The sequence below is a fragment of the Callorhinus ursinus genome, unplaced genomic scaffold (assembly GCF_003265705.2).
Source record: "Callorhinus ursinus isolate GAN/ISIS: 27379988/994484 unplaced genomic scaffold, GSC_fseal_2.0 scaffold21, whole genome shotgun sequence".
NCBI lineage: Eukaryota > Metazoa > Chordata > Mammalia > Carnivora > Otariidae > Callorhinus > Callorhinus ursinus.
The window spans coordinates 5,057,609-5,071,413 of NW_027397083.1; the positions used below are offsets into that span (position 1 = coordinate 5,057,609).

The 13,805-nt window shown below is 54.4% G+C and overlaps 1 protein-coding gene across 2 annotated transcripts in view; it reads right to left on the bottom strand.

The window, feature by feature from the left end:
• DGKZ (diacylglycerol kinase zeta) overlaps nucleotides 1–9,137 on the bottom strand; it is a 41,532-nt gene extending 32,395 nt beyond the window's left edge. Inside the window, exon 1 of one of the 2 annotated variants that reach the window (XM_025878915.2) lies at nucleotides 8,590–9,137. In XM_025878915.2, the coding sequence (XP_025734700.2) occupies nucleotides 8,590–8,801 (212 nt within the window). In that variant the 5' untranslated portion in view covers nucleotides 8,802–9,137. The remainder of the gene's footprint in view (nucleotides 1–8,589) is intronic. The other variant, XM_025878920.2, reaches the window with a different exon arrangement.
• Between the last annotated feature and the right edge of the window lie 4,668 nt (nucleotides 9,138–13,805).

The window sequence follows — 13,805 nt, forward strand, 5'->3', positions numbered from 1 at the left end:
CAGGCTTGCCTGGGCTGGAATCCGAACCTCAAGCTTCAGTCTGGCCTTCCTCTCTGTTCAGATTCTCTGTGCTCTTCCCCTCTTGGTCCTGCTAAGATACTCCCACTTCATCACACCTAGGAGGGTACGTTGGGTGGGCAGTGGCTAGCCCCCAGCCATGCCTCTCTCTCCTTCACACCTCTGCGAGCATCACACCATCTAACACGGGGCTGGGCACGCGGGACAGCGGCAGAGTGGAAAGAGTAACGAGAACGGAGCCAGAAGGTGTGGGCTCATGTCCTGTTTCTGCCATTTACTGGATCAGGTCAGAGAGGGTTACTTCTCTGAGTCATCTTCAATCCTTTCTGGAAGAAGGTAGGATATAAACAGATAGACTGATGAATATATGTCAGGGAGCTTTTCTGAGCCTCAGTTTTCTTACCTGTAAAATGGAAGGGGGGGCAATAGTAATAATTGGGCTGATGGAGTTTAGTGAGGATTAAATAAGAGGTAACAGTGTTTACAAGTTAATTCATTCAGTAAATATTTATCCAGTGCCTTCTTTGCATCAAGCTCTATATTAGACTATATAGCGGTGAGTGAGGAACCAGGGCTCCAACCGCACAGAGCTCAGATTCTAGTGGGGAAGACACCTAGGAAACAAATAATATATGAAATAATGTCAGGAGTTCTATAGAGAACAATAAAGCCAAAATGAAGGGGAAAGAGTTTGATGAGGAGGGAAGAGTTTGATCTCCTATTTAGGTAGGAGATCAGGGAAGGCCTCTCTGAGGAGGTGACATTTGAGAACAGACCTAAATGAATCGAGAGAGCAAATGACATGACTATTTGGGAGAATAGCATTCTAGGTGGAGGGAACAGACACGGCAAAGGTCCTGAGTGAGGAAAATACTTGATGTGTCTGAAAAATAGCAAAAAGTCCTGCTGGACTTTGAGGCCATTGTGGAGATTTAGTAAATAAATAGTAAAGTATACACTTACTCTTTATTGTTAGGGTTGGTTCTGGGATGGAAATCGTCCCTTCCTCAAGCACTCCTTAAATCACACTGCTCTTTTAATTAGTTCTTGAGCTTTATATGTGTTTGTTACCCCAGAAAGGCTGTAAATTTCTCGAGGACAGAAATGATGTCAGTTCAGCTCAGTTCAGTAAACATTTACACTACAGAACTTGCAGACACAGGAATGCACACAATGCCATCCCAGCCCTTGGAAACCTCCATCTGGTGCTATAGTCAACTTTGTGTCCCTCATGACTGGAACATAATATTTCTCAATAAATATTTGTTTGGTAAATCATGCTATGTCATGAATAATGAACACTCAGTAATGATAAAACAATGGCTATTATTTCTTGGACAGTTCTGTGCCAGAAACCTTGGAATCCTCACAACGACCCTATCCTATTATTTTCCTCCTTTTACAGATGGGGAAACTGAGGCCCAGAGCTACTAAGCTCATTTGTCCAAGGTCACCTAGCTGGTAAGCGGTAGAATCAAGAATCTTACCCCAGAGTCTGTATCCTTAAATAAGACATCCCTGGCCTCTCTGGGGTTGAGACATAGCATGGTGATTACTCGGCACTCCCCTTTCCAGCAGCTCTCCCTCCAGCCCATCATCTCTGAATTTCGCTGGGCAGGTCCTGTATGCTGTGGCCCATCAGAGACTCTGCCAGCCAGGCCAAGCCTCTTCTAGAAGGCCACTGGTGCAGGACCATGTTCTCCTCTCCCAGGGATTCTGCAAGGAGCTTGAGCAGTTAAACAGAGGAAATGGGGCTGGGCTTGTTTTTAGTCTGAGGGCTTCTGGCAGCTCTGGAGCGGCAGAGAGCAGGAAATGTGACTCCTGAAGGGGAAGCCGGACAGGCTGGAGGCTCTGAGAGGCAGAGCAGTCCTGACTGTGGGACCAGGATCCCCTTGGGCTTGGTCTCCTCCAAGCTGCCAGTACTTTCCAGGTGGAGTTGGCAGGACAAGGCTGGAAAGGACAGGTGCACGGTGCTGGGGAGGATGCCCTTGACAGTTCCTAGGACAATGTGTGCCAGCACTGGGGAGCTGGGGACCCCTCAGAATGCACCCAGATACGCACAGGAAGAGGAATCTGGGTAAGAAAATTATTCTGGGCTTTGTTGAGGCCCCAGAGGGTGAGGTGTTCTACTTTCAGTGGCCTGGATGAGCAAGTGGGAGCTGGGGAAAAGAAATGTACCAGGGCACGAAATGCTCAACCCACGATCTGGACAGTCTCTGCTCTCAAAACCAGCCCAGCCAGCCTCCTTGGCCTGACCTTCGAGGCTCCTTATGCTCCGGTTCCTGGTGCCTTCCTTTCTTTGCCTCTTTGTTCAGGCTTTCCCTGTGGTGATTTCCTCTCAGCTCATCCGTGCTGGTGCCTGCCTCCCAGTAGGTGCTCAATAAACATGGCTTCTCTTTTTTTTCACACTTGTTTTAACACGCCACCCTCACCCCTGCCAGTCCCTTCCGCCTCTGGTGCTCTCCTTGGCCTGTCTGCCCGTCAGGCTTGACCAATCAAGATCTCCGTCCTTCCAAACCCAGGCCCAAGAAGCAAAAGCGGGAAGGTGAAAAGAGTCCCAGACACAGAACCCACGGGTTCAAACTCCAGCCCTTTGCTGTGTGACTCTGGGCACGTCACTTAACATCTCTGGGTTGGACCAAATTATTCATTTAATGCTCCTTCCCAGCCTCCGGGTTTTTAACTTATTCATTTGTATGACAAATATTTTATAAACACCTAAGTCTCGAATGCTGCCTTAGAGCTACAGCATTCTCACCCGACCGATTTATCTCTGACACTCACTTCTGTTCCCAAGAATATTCCTAGATCTTGCGACCTTTTGTACACATCAGGCTTGTCTCCTTACAAGATTCGTGACCCCTGTGCTGCACCTAGCTCCGCGCTGAGTGCACAGTCTGTGCTCAGCAACTTCCCATGGAAGTGGAGAAGTGCTGAATAAAGGTGCCCAACAGGCTGAGCAGAAGGAGGGAGACTGGCTTCCCATTTGCACTAGCGGCTGCGGTGAGACATGGGGAACTTTTTGAATCTAAGTCCCTCCTCAGCCGCTAAGCCTGTCCTCCAGGCACCTGCTGAAGCCCTTGGGGGCCACCCAAAGCCCAATAGCACCTGCTGATTGCTGGCCTCTGCCCAGGTGCGGGGCCTCTGCCCCCACAGAGGAGACAGATGTACCTGAGTAGGGCTGCAGGTGCCACTGGCTAGCGACAGATGGAAATTTGATTAGACTCCTTCTGGGCAGGCTCATTAAAGTCATGTGCAGGAAGAAATCGGGACTGGGGGGCTGGGATCCCCCACTGGGGCAAGAGAGCTGTGGGTATAGCACTGGCAGCTCAAGGGCAGTCCCTCAAACCACGATCTCTCTTGGAAACTGTCCCTTGGCACGTGCCAGGTCCCCAGGCTGGAGGTGAGAGGAGCCTGGGTGGTTCTTCCATTACTCTGGGTCAGCTGGATCTGTCCAAAGGAGCTCCCTCCCACCCCTGCTGTAGCCAAGCCCCCGGGGCAGGATCAGCAGGCCTCCTGCCCTTCAAGCCTCCTACCCTCATCTATCAGGTCATAAGCCCCAGTTGCAGAAGCAGCTTTCAGCCCTCATGCCTCCTGTCTTATTACCCCTCGTAGAGACATGTGCATTTAGAGCCAAAAGAAAAGATCCTTAAAGATGAAAGTCCAGGCCCTTGGAAGCCTGAGTAAAAAGGGCTTTGGAGTGAACTGCCCAGCAGCCCTCGAATCCCCACCTACTCTATGAACACTGCTTAGTCTTCCTTCTGCAAACATCTGTAGGCTGAGGACATTGGTCAAGCACGGTCGAGCTCAGCAGAAGCCAAATCTCATCCTAATGCCTTCCCTACGCACTTTGTATATCCTTGAAGAGAAATCTTCCCCAGCCTGTGTCAACCCTTGTCCTTGGGACCTGGACGCTTGAGGGGGCCTCTCTGAATGCTCTGCTCTGAAACTGTACCAACTGAAGCAAAAATGAGACTCTAAAGCCAGGCTTCCTGATGCCTGGCCCTGGGTTACATTTTCATCAGCACACCAGAGAAGCACCCGTTCAAATGCCTCTGCTCAAACTGGTCCTCCCAGCTTCCTTCCGAAATGCCCAAATGGTTTGTGCTCCCCTGGTGCTGGGGTGGGGGCATGAGCTGCTGGGGAAGGGGGGGATGTCCCAAGCACCGTGTGCCAAAATAGGGTTGGAGAAGCCCCTCTCTCTGGGATCCCAATCCCTGCACTGCTCTTGGCCCCACCTTTGGGCAGTGCCCTCCATGACCTTTGACTCACTAGTCTGCAAGAACCTTGGGTCCCTGAGGGGAGGAAGGATCTCCAGGCTGGGCCTGGTCCCTGCCCTTCCCAAAGGAAGGAAAACAGATAGACCCCCCACCCCCCATCCCAGCTTCTAGCTTCCTCTGGCAGCGGACCCTCCTCCAGCTCCAGCTCAGCTCTCTGCCCCCGGTTTTTACATTTTTAATTCAGGACAGAATGTGATCTCTTGCAGCTCCTTGCTTTATCCTGTTGCTATTTAAATTACAAATCGGCCCCATCTCCCTGTCACTCTTGGGTTATTTTTAGCTTCTGGTAAATAGCAGCAGGGAGAGTTGGATCAGGTGCCCCTCCCTTGAGGAGCTGAGTCCCCACAGCCCCGTGCCCACAGGAGGGGCACCCTTCCCTGCCAGTTGGCATCCCCAGTTGCTTCCCCCACCAGCCCCTCTCTGGGGGTGGAGGGGGTAGGGGGAGGGCTGCGGTCTGGGACGTGCACCCATGCTCAGCTCTTGCTTAGTCTCCGTTCAACCCTGCCACTCCCAGGTCTTCTTACCCATCCATCACTCAGGGCCCACCTCCTTCAGGAGGCTTCCTGGACACTCGCCCACCCACCCCCCCCCCCGGAGGTCCAGCTCTAGAGGGCCAAAGATATTCTAACTCGTGTCTCATCCTTGCTACAAGTCAGGAACTTTACATGTCTTATCTTCTTTAATCCTCCCGGCCCTTCTCCCGTGCCGGTATTATTGTTCCTGTTTTCCATATGAGGAAACAGGGTCAGAGGGGAAAGTGACTCAACCGGCTAGGAATTAGAACCCAGGTCTCTCTGACCCCAAAGACGGCATGCGTGTGCAATGCCTCTCTCGGTGGGAAGGCACGTGCCACTTCGCCCAACACCCAGGTTGATTCTCAACGCCAACCATCACTGTCTTTTCCATGTGTTTGTCCGGTCCCGTCTATTGGACCAGGGATGGGCAAACCACGGCCAATGGGCCATATCCGGCCGGCTGCCTGTTTTTGGGGTAGCTGTGAGCTAAGAATGATTTTTACAGTTTTAAATGGTTGGGAAAAAAGCGAAAGAATAATATTTGTGACAGTGGAAATGATATGAAATTTAAAGTTCAGGGTCTATAAATAAAGTTTTACTGGAATGCAGCCACGCTCATTCATTTACATATTGTCTGTGGCCATTTTTGTGCTACAATAGCAGGACTGTGGGACTTGCAAAGCCCAAGATATTTACTATTTGGCTCCGTACCAAATCATACCTTTGGCAGGGGAAGGGACCATGTCCCACACTTCTCTCAGGGGAGCCCCCTGCCAGCACAGGCGAGTGATTCAGCTCACATGTTACCTTTCCCCTCTCCTTCAGCTTCTTCACAGGTTTCTAAATGGGCTTCACTACCAAAATCACCCGGGAGGGGTTTTTAAAGTTGAGGTGTTCAGGTCCAACCCCAGACTACCTCTAGTTGGGTCTCCGGGGACAGGACTCTAGAAAGGATTTTTAAAAAGATCCCCAGGTGATCCGGTGTGGGAACCACTGGGCTTAGCTCTGGAGGCCCCAGCTCTGCGTCTTCTGACCCTTTCAGACCAAACCCAATGTCCCTGGTACCGCCCCTGGCTTTTCCCAGGCTGGACGTTGCCCTCCAATGGTCTCCTAAGCCCAGCCCTGAGCGTTCGGGACTTTCTCAAGTATAGAGGAGATAGCTTTCCTCAAGCCCAGATGCAGACACGGGAAGATCCCCCACTCCCCTTGCCCACCAAGAGTCACTACTGGCCCAGACCCGCCATCTTTCCATCCAAGGAAAGCAGCTGCCGGGGCCACATCCAGCCCGCAATGGGGCTGTGGGAACCTACTTCCCAGAAGCTATCACATCCCTAAGAACTTCTAGTGTCCTGCCGAAAGCCCCCGTCCTCACTTACGTCAGAGACAGCCGGCCTCAATCCTGCTTCCGCTTCCCCCTCTTCACCCTCAGACTTTTGTGCCCCCGCATTTCTGTCTAAAAGCCTTTTCTCTCTGTGAAGGGCTTTCAGCTGCTTTTCTTAGCAGCTCCTCGCAGCAGGGTGGGAGGTTTATCTGAGAGCCAGAGCTGCATGGAACTGTGGCAGGCGGAGGATGTGAAAAAGGCCCCTGTGGGCCCCGGGCTTGCCGCCCACCCCCCCGCCCCACGACCTGTACCAGGAAAGGTGGCATCAGTCACGGGGCCATGCAGGACTGCAGCCACACGGGAGGGCTTAGCCAGAAATCCAGCTCATTCCACTGGGGTCCCCTTGAGGAGCCCAGGGCTGTGCTTTTCCAGGGCTTCTTCTGCCCTCTCCCCAGGGGGCTCTTGCCTTGATGCCTTGGTGCTGCTCTGGTTCTAAGATCGGGCTCCTGGCCTAACTGCGGGGTGTGATCTACGTGATCTGTCCAGGGGTGACAGCTGGAAACCACTCCCACCTCGTGCTGTCTCCGTAGCCCTCATACAGGGGACCTGGAGGTCTCCTCCTCCCTTTGCAGCTAGAGAGGAGCCTGAGCTGGGCCACCCTGCCTCCTTTGTGACTAGAGGACTCGGGCTTGGGCTGTGGAGGGGTGTCCATTCAGGAACTACCCTGGGGGGGATCCTAGCCCTTGCCACTGCTTCTGTGGGGAGGTTGGGGGCGGTGCGCGCGCGCGCGTGCACACACACACACACACACACACACACACACACACACACACACCTCCCATCTTGGCCCCTTCATTATTCTCTGCTCCCAATCCTCTAACCCTCAACACTATTCTGGCCTCCTTTCCAGCTTCAGATGCTGTTTGTCCCTGTTCCACAGCCAAAGAAAATCTTGGGGTCATCCCTTTATGTTACAGACGAAGAACTGAGGTGCAGAGACAGAGAGACTGCCTAGCTCAAGCACATATAGCAAGTCCCTGGCAGAAGTGAGATACAAGCCATGTCTCTGGATTCCCAGACTAATATTTCTTCCAGGATCCTACATTCTATGCTCCACTCCCCGTCAGTCCCTGGTACTCTCTCCTCCCCCAGAGGACTTTCAGGGGCTCTATTATCTGCAACCAGGAGGCAGGGGACAGACGATGACCTCCTCTCAGCCTGGTGTCCTGGAAGAACTGGAAATGGAGCCCCCTGATTCCTTACATACCCCAGAAAGTGAAGGTAGAGCCCATGTGAACCCAACCTACTTCCTACTTATTCTGAGCATCTCACTTCAGAATGGTGAGGTTTCCTCCCCCTCTCTTCCATCCTCCCTCGAGTGATGGAGGCCTAATGGTCTCATAGTCCATTCAAGCCCTTCAAGCTCCCAGGGCTGGGCCAGTTTTATGAAACACCTTCCCAGAAGCCCCAGGGAGAAGCAGGGCAGCCTGAGACACACCTCAAGTCCCTGAGTTGTAAACAGACAGGAAACCTGTCCTCTCTAACCAGGCCGATGTCTTCAAGGACTGCAGATGCCTCAGTGTCCCTGCTGGACCCTCCAGAATCTGGGGAGTCTAGAGGCTTTAGAGGGGCAGCAAGTCCAAGTTGAGGCTGTGGTCTGGGAGAGGAAGAAGAAGGGGAGGGCTGCCCCTGCTCTGTCCCACCCACTCCTCAGACCCCTCCTCTGGGTAACTTGTCCACTCTTGTTGGAGGGGCAGCCCTCCCTCACCCCATTCTAAGTCATAAATGTGGTCTCTGGGGCCCACTGAAGCTGATTCCTCCAGGAAACCCCCCGGGCAGAGATGGCAGGACCAGGGAGGCTGGGAAACTTTCAACAGGCAGAAGCTTCGAGGGAAGTGAGAGGTTCACTCTGCCACCGGGGAGGCCACTGAGGGCCTGACAGGGCAAAGAGGTCCAGAGGGGATTCCTGCTTCATATCTAGGCAGCAGGGTCTCAGCCATGGGGGCAGGGAGCACCTTGTCACTTCTACAAGCCAGTGCCTAGCACATGGTCAGCCCACAGGGAAGTTCAGGTAAGGCCTACTGACTGAACAGGGGGTCCCATCTTCCCCCAGAAGAAGGGCCAGGGGCCATCTCCTGGCTCTCCTCAGCAGAGAGTAGTTTGGGAGGATCATGTCTTCATTATTTCTCTCCGCAGTGCCTAGTACAGTGTCTGGTACTCAGGTAGCATCAGTAATTCCATGCTGAATGAATAGGGCGGTTCATTTAGAGAGGGGCTCCCAGAAGCGCCCCCTTCCCCTTGCACACGGAGAGCAGAGACCCCTTGGTAGTCATTTCTGAATCCCCAGAGCCTAGAGCAGCGCCAGGAAAGCAGCGGGTCCTCAAAGAACGCTGACTGAAGGGGGAGGGGGGGTGGTCCCAAGCGTTGCGCTCCCCTCTGCCCCCATCCTCCTTACCTGTAGGACACCTGCTTGCGTAGGTGCATCTGGCGGAACCGCTCCTCCACGGGGGGCACAGCGGCCATGCCCCGGGGTCCCTCGGGCCGCGGCTGCGATACCTCAGCCTCCTCCCCCCGCCGGCAGCGCCGCCGCACTACCTCCTCCTCGGCTGCCCGGCCGCCGCCAGCCCCGTCCCCGCGGGGCCCTCCACCGCCCGGCCCCTCGGCCATCCCGCCGCCGTCCTCTTCCCGCGGCTCCTGCGGCCTTTCGGGCTTCCCCGCTAAAATGCAGTCTCCCTTCCTCCTGGGCCTGGGGACGCGAGGCGGGGAGGGAGGGAGGGGAGCCCCCGGGCCCGCGCGTCCCTCCCGACGCCGGGGCTCAGACGACGGAGGCGCGAATTGCCCGGCGACGCGCCTGGGGAAGGCTGGCGGGGATCCTCCCGCGCCCCGGGGGTCCTTGGTGGGTGTCGGGGTGCTGCGTCGTGCGCGCCGGGGCGCTCCCCGGACGGCTGGAGCCGGAGCCCGAGCCGAGCCGGAGCCCGGGCGGGCAGCGAGCGAGCTCCTGCAGCCGCCACCACTGCCGCGCACCAGAGTGTCACCTTAGAGACACCCGCCAGCCCGCGGGGTCCGGGGGGAGAGGGGGGGAGGGCGCCGCCCCGCCCAGCCAGCCGGCTCCGGGCACGGAAGGAGCGATCCTGGCCCAGCCGGCGGCGGGCACGAACCCTGCCCCGGGCCGAGGCCGGGGGTGTGGGGCGCCCGCCAGAGCCCACCCCTGCACCACCTTCCCCGCACCCCGCTTCTCGGCAGCTGCCAATCACCGCCCCGCCCGTCAATCAGCTGCTGTGAGGCACCCCCCTCCCGCCCCCCCGCAGCCATCGTCCCGCGCTTTCCGGCGCCGGCATTCGCCGTTGCCGCGGGCAGGTGGTTGGGGGGGGGGGGGTCGGGGGCGGTGACAGGAGCTGGCTTTAACCCTGTCGGCGCCACGGGAATTTAGAGACCCAATTAGATTTGGGGAAGGGCACGGTAAAGGGAAAATGCTCTGGGATGCATTAAATTCGGGGATGGGCCTGATTGCCAGTAACACAATCTCTGGGCCTAGAGCTCTTCCGGGAGCGGGACCCCCCAGCTGGGGGTGGGGGTGGGATGCGGAGCTCCTGACCCTGAAGCCCAGAGGCCTCAAGGCCCAGCTAGCTGCCTCCTATGACCTGACCCCCTTGAGGCTCTTGGGCCAGGGTCTTCCAGAAGATTGAATCATCCTCCTGGGTCAGTTGAAGCTGATGGGAAAGGAGGGAGCCAATTCAGAAAGGAAGGACTAGAGGTCTCCTTGGAGTCCATTTGGGACTCCCCCTCTACTTCCCCCTCCAAACACCGTGGTTCCCCCTTGCATCCTCTCCTCTTGTCCTTGGGATGTTCATCATCTGACCCTCACATCCGGAAGATGATGAGACCCTGGTTAACTTCTCAGATCTAACACCTCCTATTCACTGTCCTAGACTCATCTTTTTGAAGCCGGCCTTTGACCGTAGCACTTACTTTCCCCCTCTGTGGAATTTAAGGTCTCCCTTTGCCTATAGGTTAGCATGGCATTCAAGGCCTGCCTCTATCTTCCCACATCCTATGCTCCCTTTCCATCTATTTCCTTCCACTCATCTGCGCTCCTTATTCTGGGAATAGGCATCAGGCCTGTACAGCATTGTTCATCTGCAATCTCCTCCTGTTAATGTATTTTCAAATTCTGGGGCTCCACTCAAATGCCCACTCTTCCAGGAAGTCTCCCTGGATTGCTCCAGCTGAAAGACATGCTCCTTCCTCCCAGACCCCATTGCCGTCTGCACCAGGTGTCTTGTCTGTGTCCATTCTGGTCTGTGGCTTATCTTTTGCCACTGACTGTGAGCCCAGGGAGGTGGGAAGGAACAGACACGCAGAGGTAGAGAATGGGTTTACAAAGGGGGAGAGCTACTTGGAGTTCCTCCAGCTTTCAGCGGCCCTACAGTGGCCGTCCTCCTCTGGGCCTTTGTGCAGGTTGTTCCCGTTGCCTGGGGTGTGTCCTCTTCTCTAAAATCCTGTCTATTAGTCAAGGCCATTCTCAAGTGCCACCTCCCCCATGAACCCCTCCCTGATACTCTGTTATAGATGCCATCTCCCTCCTTCAGCCCTATAACTATTTCCTGGGCCTCTGGCAGGGCCCTCCCCTTCACACTCAAACAATAACTAACATCTCATTTGATTCTCACCACAACCCCGGGTGGTAGATATTATCACTTCCTCCAGGTTACAGATGAGGACACTGAGATGTCATTCGAACGATTCAAGCAAATAAATCACTTATTTAATAAATAAAACCCCCAAAGGGCGGGGCCTGGCTTGCCTCAGCTCTGCCTCCCACCTCTCTCTTAGTCCAGCCCTCCCATGTTGGATGAATGGAATAAATGGAATTACATTTAAACTTCTTGGCCACAGGGAGCTTCCTCCCAGAATCCAAGTTCTAAAGAAGCCCGCTGTTGGAGGGGGTGGGGCAGGGTACTTGGGATCCGCCCCTCCCCACCTTCCAGGTTGCCCTTGGGATTGCTGATTTTCCAAGCAGCCTGGCCCAAGGTAACCTCCTATACCATGAATTATGGTAGTTCTGGCTGGATTTGACATTCCCTCACCAGCTGCCTAGAGGCTGGCTTTCCAGGTTGGTTTTTGCTTCAGCTCTTTCCTGCCAAGCTCTCCCCACTCAATCCTTTTTAAACTGAAGCATCTCCCCTCTGTCCTCACACCTCCCCCACTTAGGACCAGCTGTGGACTGTGTTACCGGTGAACTGCAGCACTGCTCACTTCCCAAGAATTCAAGGGAAAAATGAAGGCCCTCTCCCCTGACCAGTCTGGCTATCTTCTGCAGCCTCTCCCAGCTACGGCTGGTGGCTCTGATCATCTCCAGCCCACTGCCTCTGTGCTCAGAAATTCATAGCTAATGCCTTTTAGAGTGTTTACTGCATAGCTGACCTTGGGCTGAGAGCTTCGTGTGCAAGCTTTCACTTACCCCTCACAGCACCTTTCTGAGGGTGGGAACTATTTCACAGATGAGGGCACTGAAGCTCTGAGAGCTAGGTGCCTTGCCAAGGTCACCCACTGAAGTGCAGTGCAGACATCAGCACCTCGGCCCTTAACTGCCACTCTGACAACAAAGCAATTAAGCCTCCTTCGGAGGTGAATTCCCAGCCTAGCTTCCCCGGTGACCCCAGGAGCACCTGTTACCTACACCCCAATTTGGCCAGATGGCTCCTGGGACCATCCAGCCCTCTGGCTTACTCCAGCTCCAGGCATTGCCCATGGTTGTTCTCTCTGCTTCTAGAGCTTTGGTTTCCAGGTGTAACAAAGGGTCTGTTGTAGCAGTCTGCACAGGATGACTGGTACCAGGACAGCCATCAGATGTGTGCGTTTGTGTGTGTGTGTGTGTGTGTGTGTGTGTGCATGTGGCAAAGCTGGCTGCCAGTGGAGTGTGGGGACTGCAGCTCCATCTCCAGGGACACGTGGGGGATGCACCACCCCCTTAGGGGTGGTTATGCATGGTCCCCGAGGAGGTGGTATGTCAACAGGTGGCTTGTGCAAGGGGATGAACCTTGCATCCTTACAGAGGCAAGAAAGGCTGTCTTGGGTGGACAGGCATAGGGTGGTGATAGCAGATGACCTCACTTAGACCAGCTCACTAAGCCCTGAGCTCTCGGAGTTAGTTGCTCTAGGAAGCCCTGATGTCCTTGGATTCTTTTTTAAAAAATATTTTATTTATTTTTTTGATAGAGAGAGAGAGAGAGAGAGAGAGGGAGAGAGCGTGAGCATGGGTGCATATGCACAAGTAGGGGGAGTGGCAGAGGGAGAGGGAGAAACAGCTTCCCTGTTGAGTAGGGAGCCCTACGATCCCAGGACTCTGGGATCATGACCTGAGCAGAAGTAGACGCTTAATGGACTGAGGCACCCAGGCACCCCTCCCGCCTCTAAAAAATAAGATTTATTTATTTATTTGGGGGGGGGAGGGGCAGAGGGAGAGCTAGAGAGAAACACAAGCAGACTCCACGGAGAGCGTGGAGCCTGTTGGGGGGCCTGGATCTCACAACCCTGAAATCAGACCTGAGTTGAAACCAAGAGTCGGACGCCCAACCAACTGCGCCACCCAGGCACCCCTAGATGTCAAGCCCTTTGGCATCAGGAGCCGGGTCTTCTTTGTGTTCCACTGTTAGCATGGTGCCATGCAATAAGGGATATCCCATAAATATTTGTTAAATGAATGAATGAATAAATGACGAGGGGTCCCACCAAAAGTCAGCTTGGTCTCCCATTCCTCTGAGCGGTTATTGCAAACTTTCCCCTTCCCCACCCCCCCATTCAACTCCCAAACCACCCTCTCCATTGCCCCATCCCCTAACGCACAGTCATGGGGGGCTGCCTCAGTTTCCTATCTCCCCACATTCTGTGCCGCCAGAATGCCCTCCCCGCAGAATGCCTGGGCTTCTCTGGTCAGGAGTGGGTCTCTCCATCCGATCCGTGGCTCCTCGCCCCACCTGCCTCATTCATTCTTTTCCCTCTCTGTGGGATCTTTGTTTTCTAGAAATAACCATCATCAACTCTCTCCCATCCAAAAGAATCACTATATTGTACACTTGAAACTAAAATTGTACTGTATGTTAACTAACTGGAATTTATTTTATTTTATTTTATTTTTAAAGATTTTATTTATTTGAGAGAGAGAGAGAGAGCACATGAGAGGGGGGAGGGTAGAGGGAGAAGCAGACTCCCTGCTGAGAAGGGAGCCCGATGCGGGACTCGATCCCGGGACTCCAGGATCATGACCTGAGCCGAAGGCAGTCGCTCAACCAACTGAGCCACCCAGGCGCCCTTAACTAACTGGAATTTGAATAAAAACTTAAAAAAAAAAGAGCCCCCAAATTGCTCTTGATCTCACCTACCTCTGCCCTCTAGGTACCACCCTCTGTTCCTTCCTAGCAGAGCTCCTTGAAAAAAATCCCTGTATCCCCAGGTCCCCCTGGCCTCCTTCTCGTCCGTCCCCCCGATCTCATTTCCACCTCACCTCTCCCCAACACACGTCTGACCAAGGTCACCGGTGACCGCCTCATTGTCCAAGCGAGCAGACACTTTGTCTTCCTCTCATCTTTCCCAGCTCTCAGATGCCATCTGACACCACTGAGCTCCACTCCTGGAGGATTTCCTCTGTTGGTTTCTGGGCCACTCTCTTCT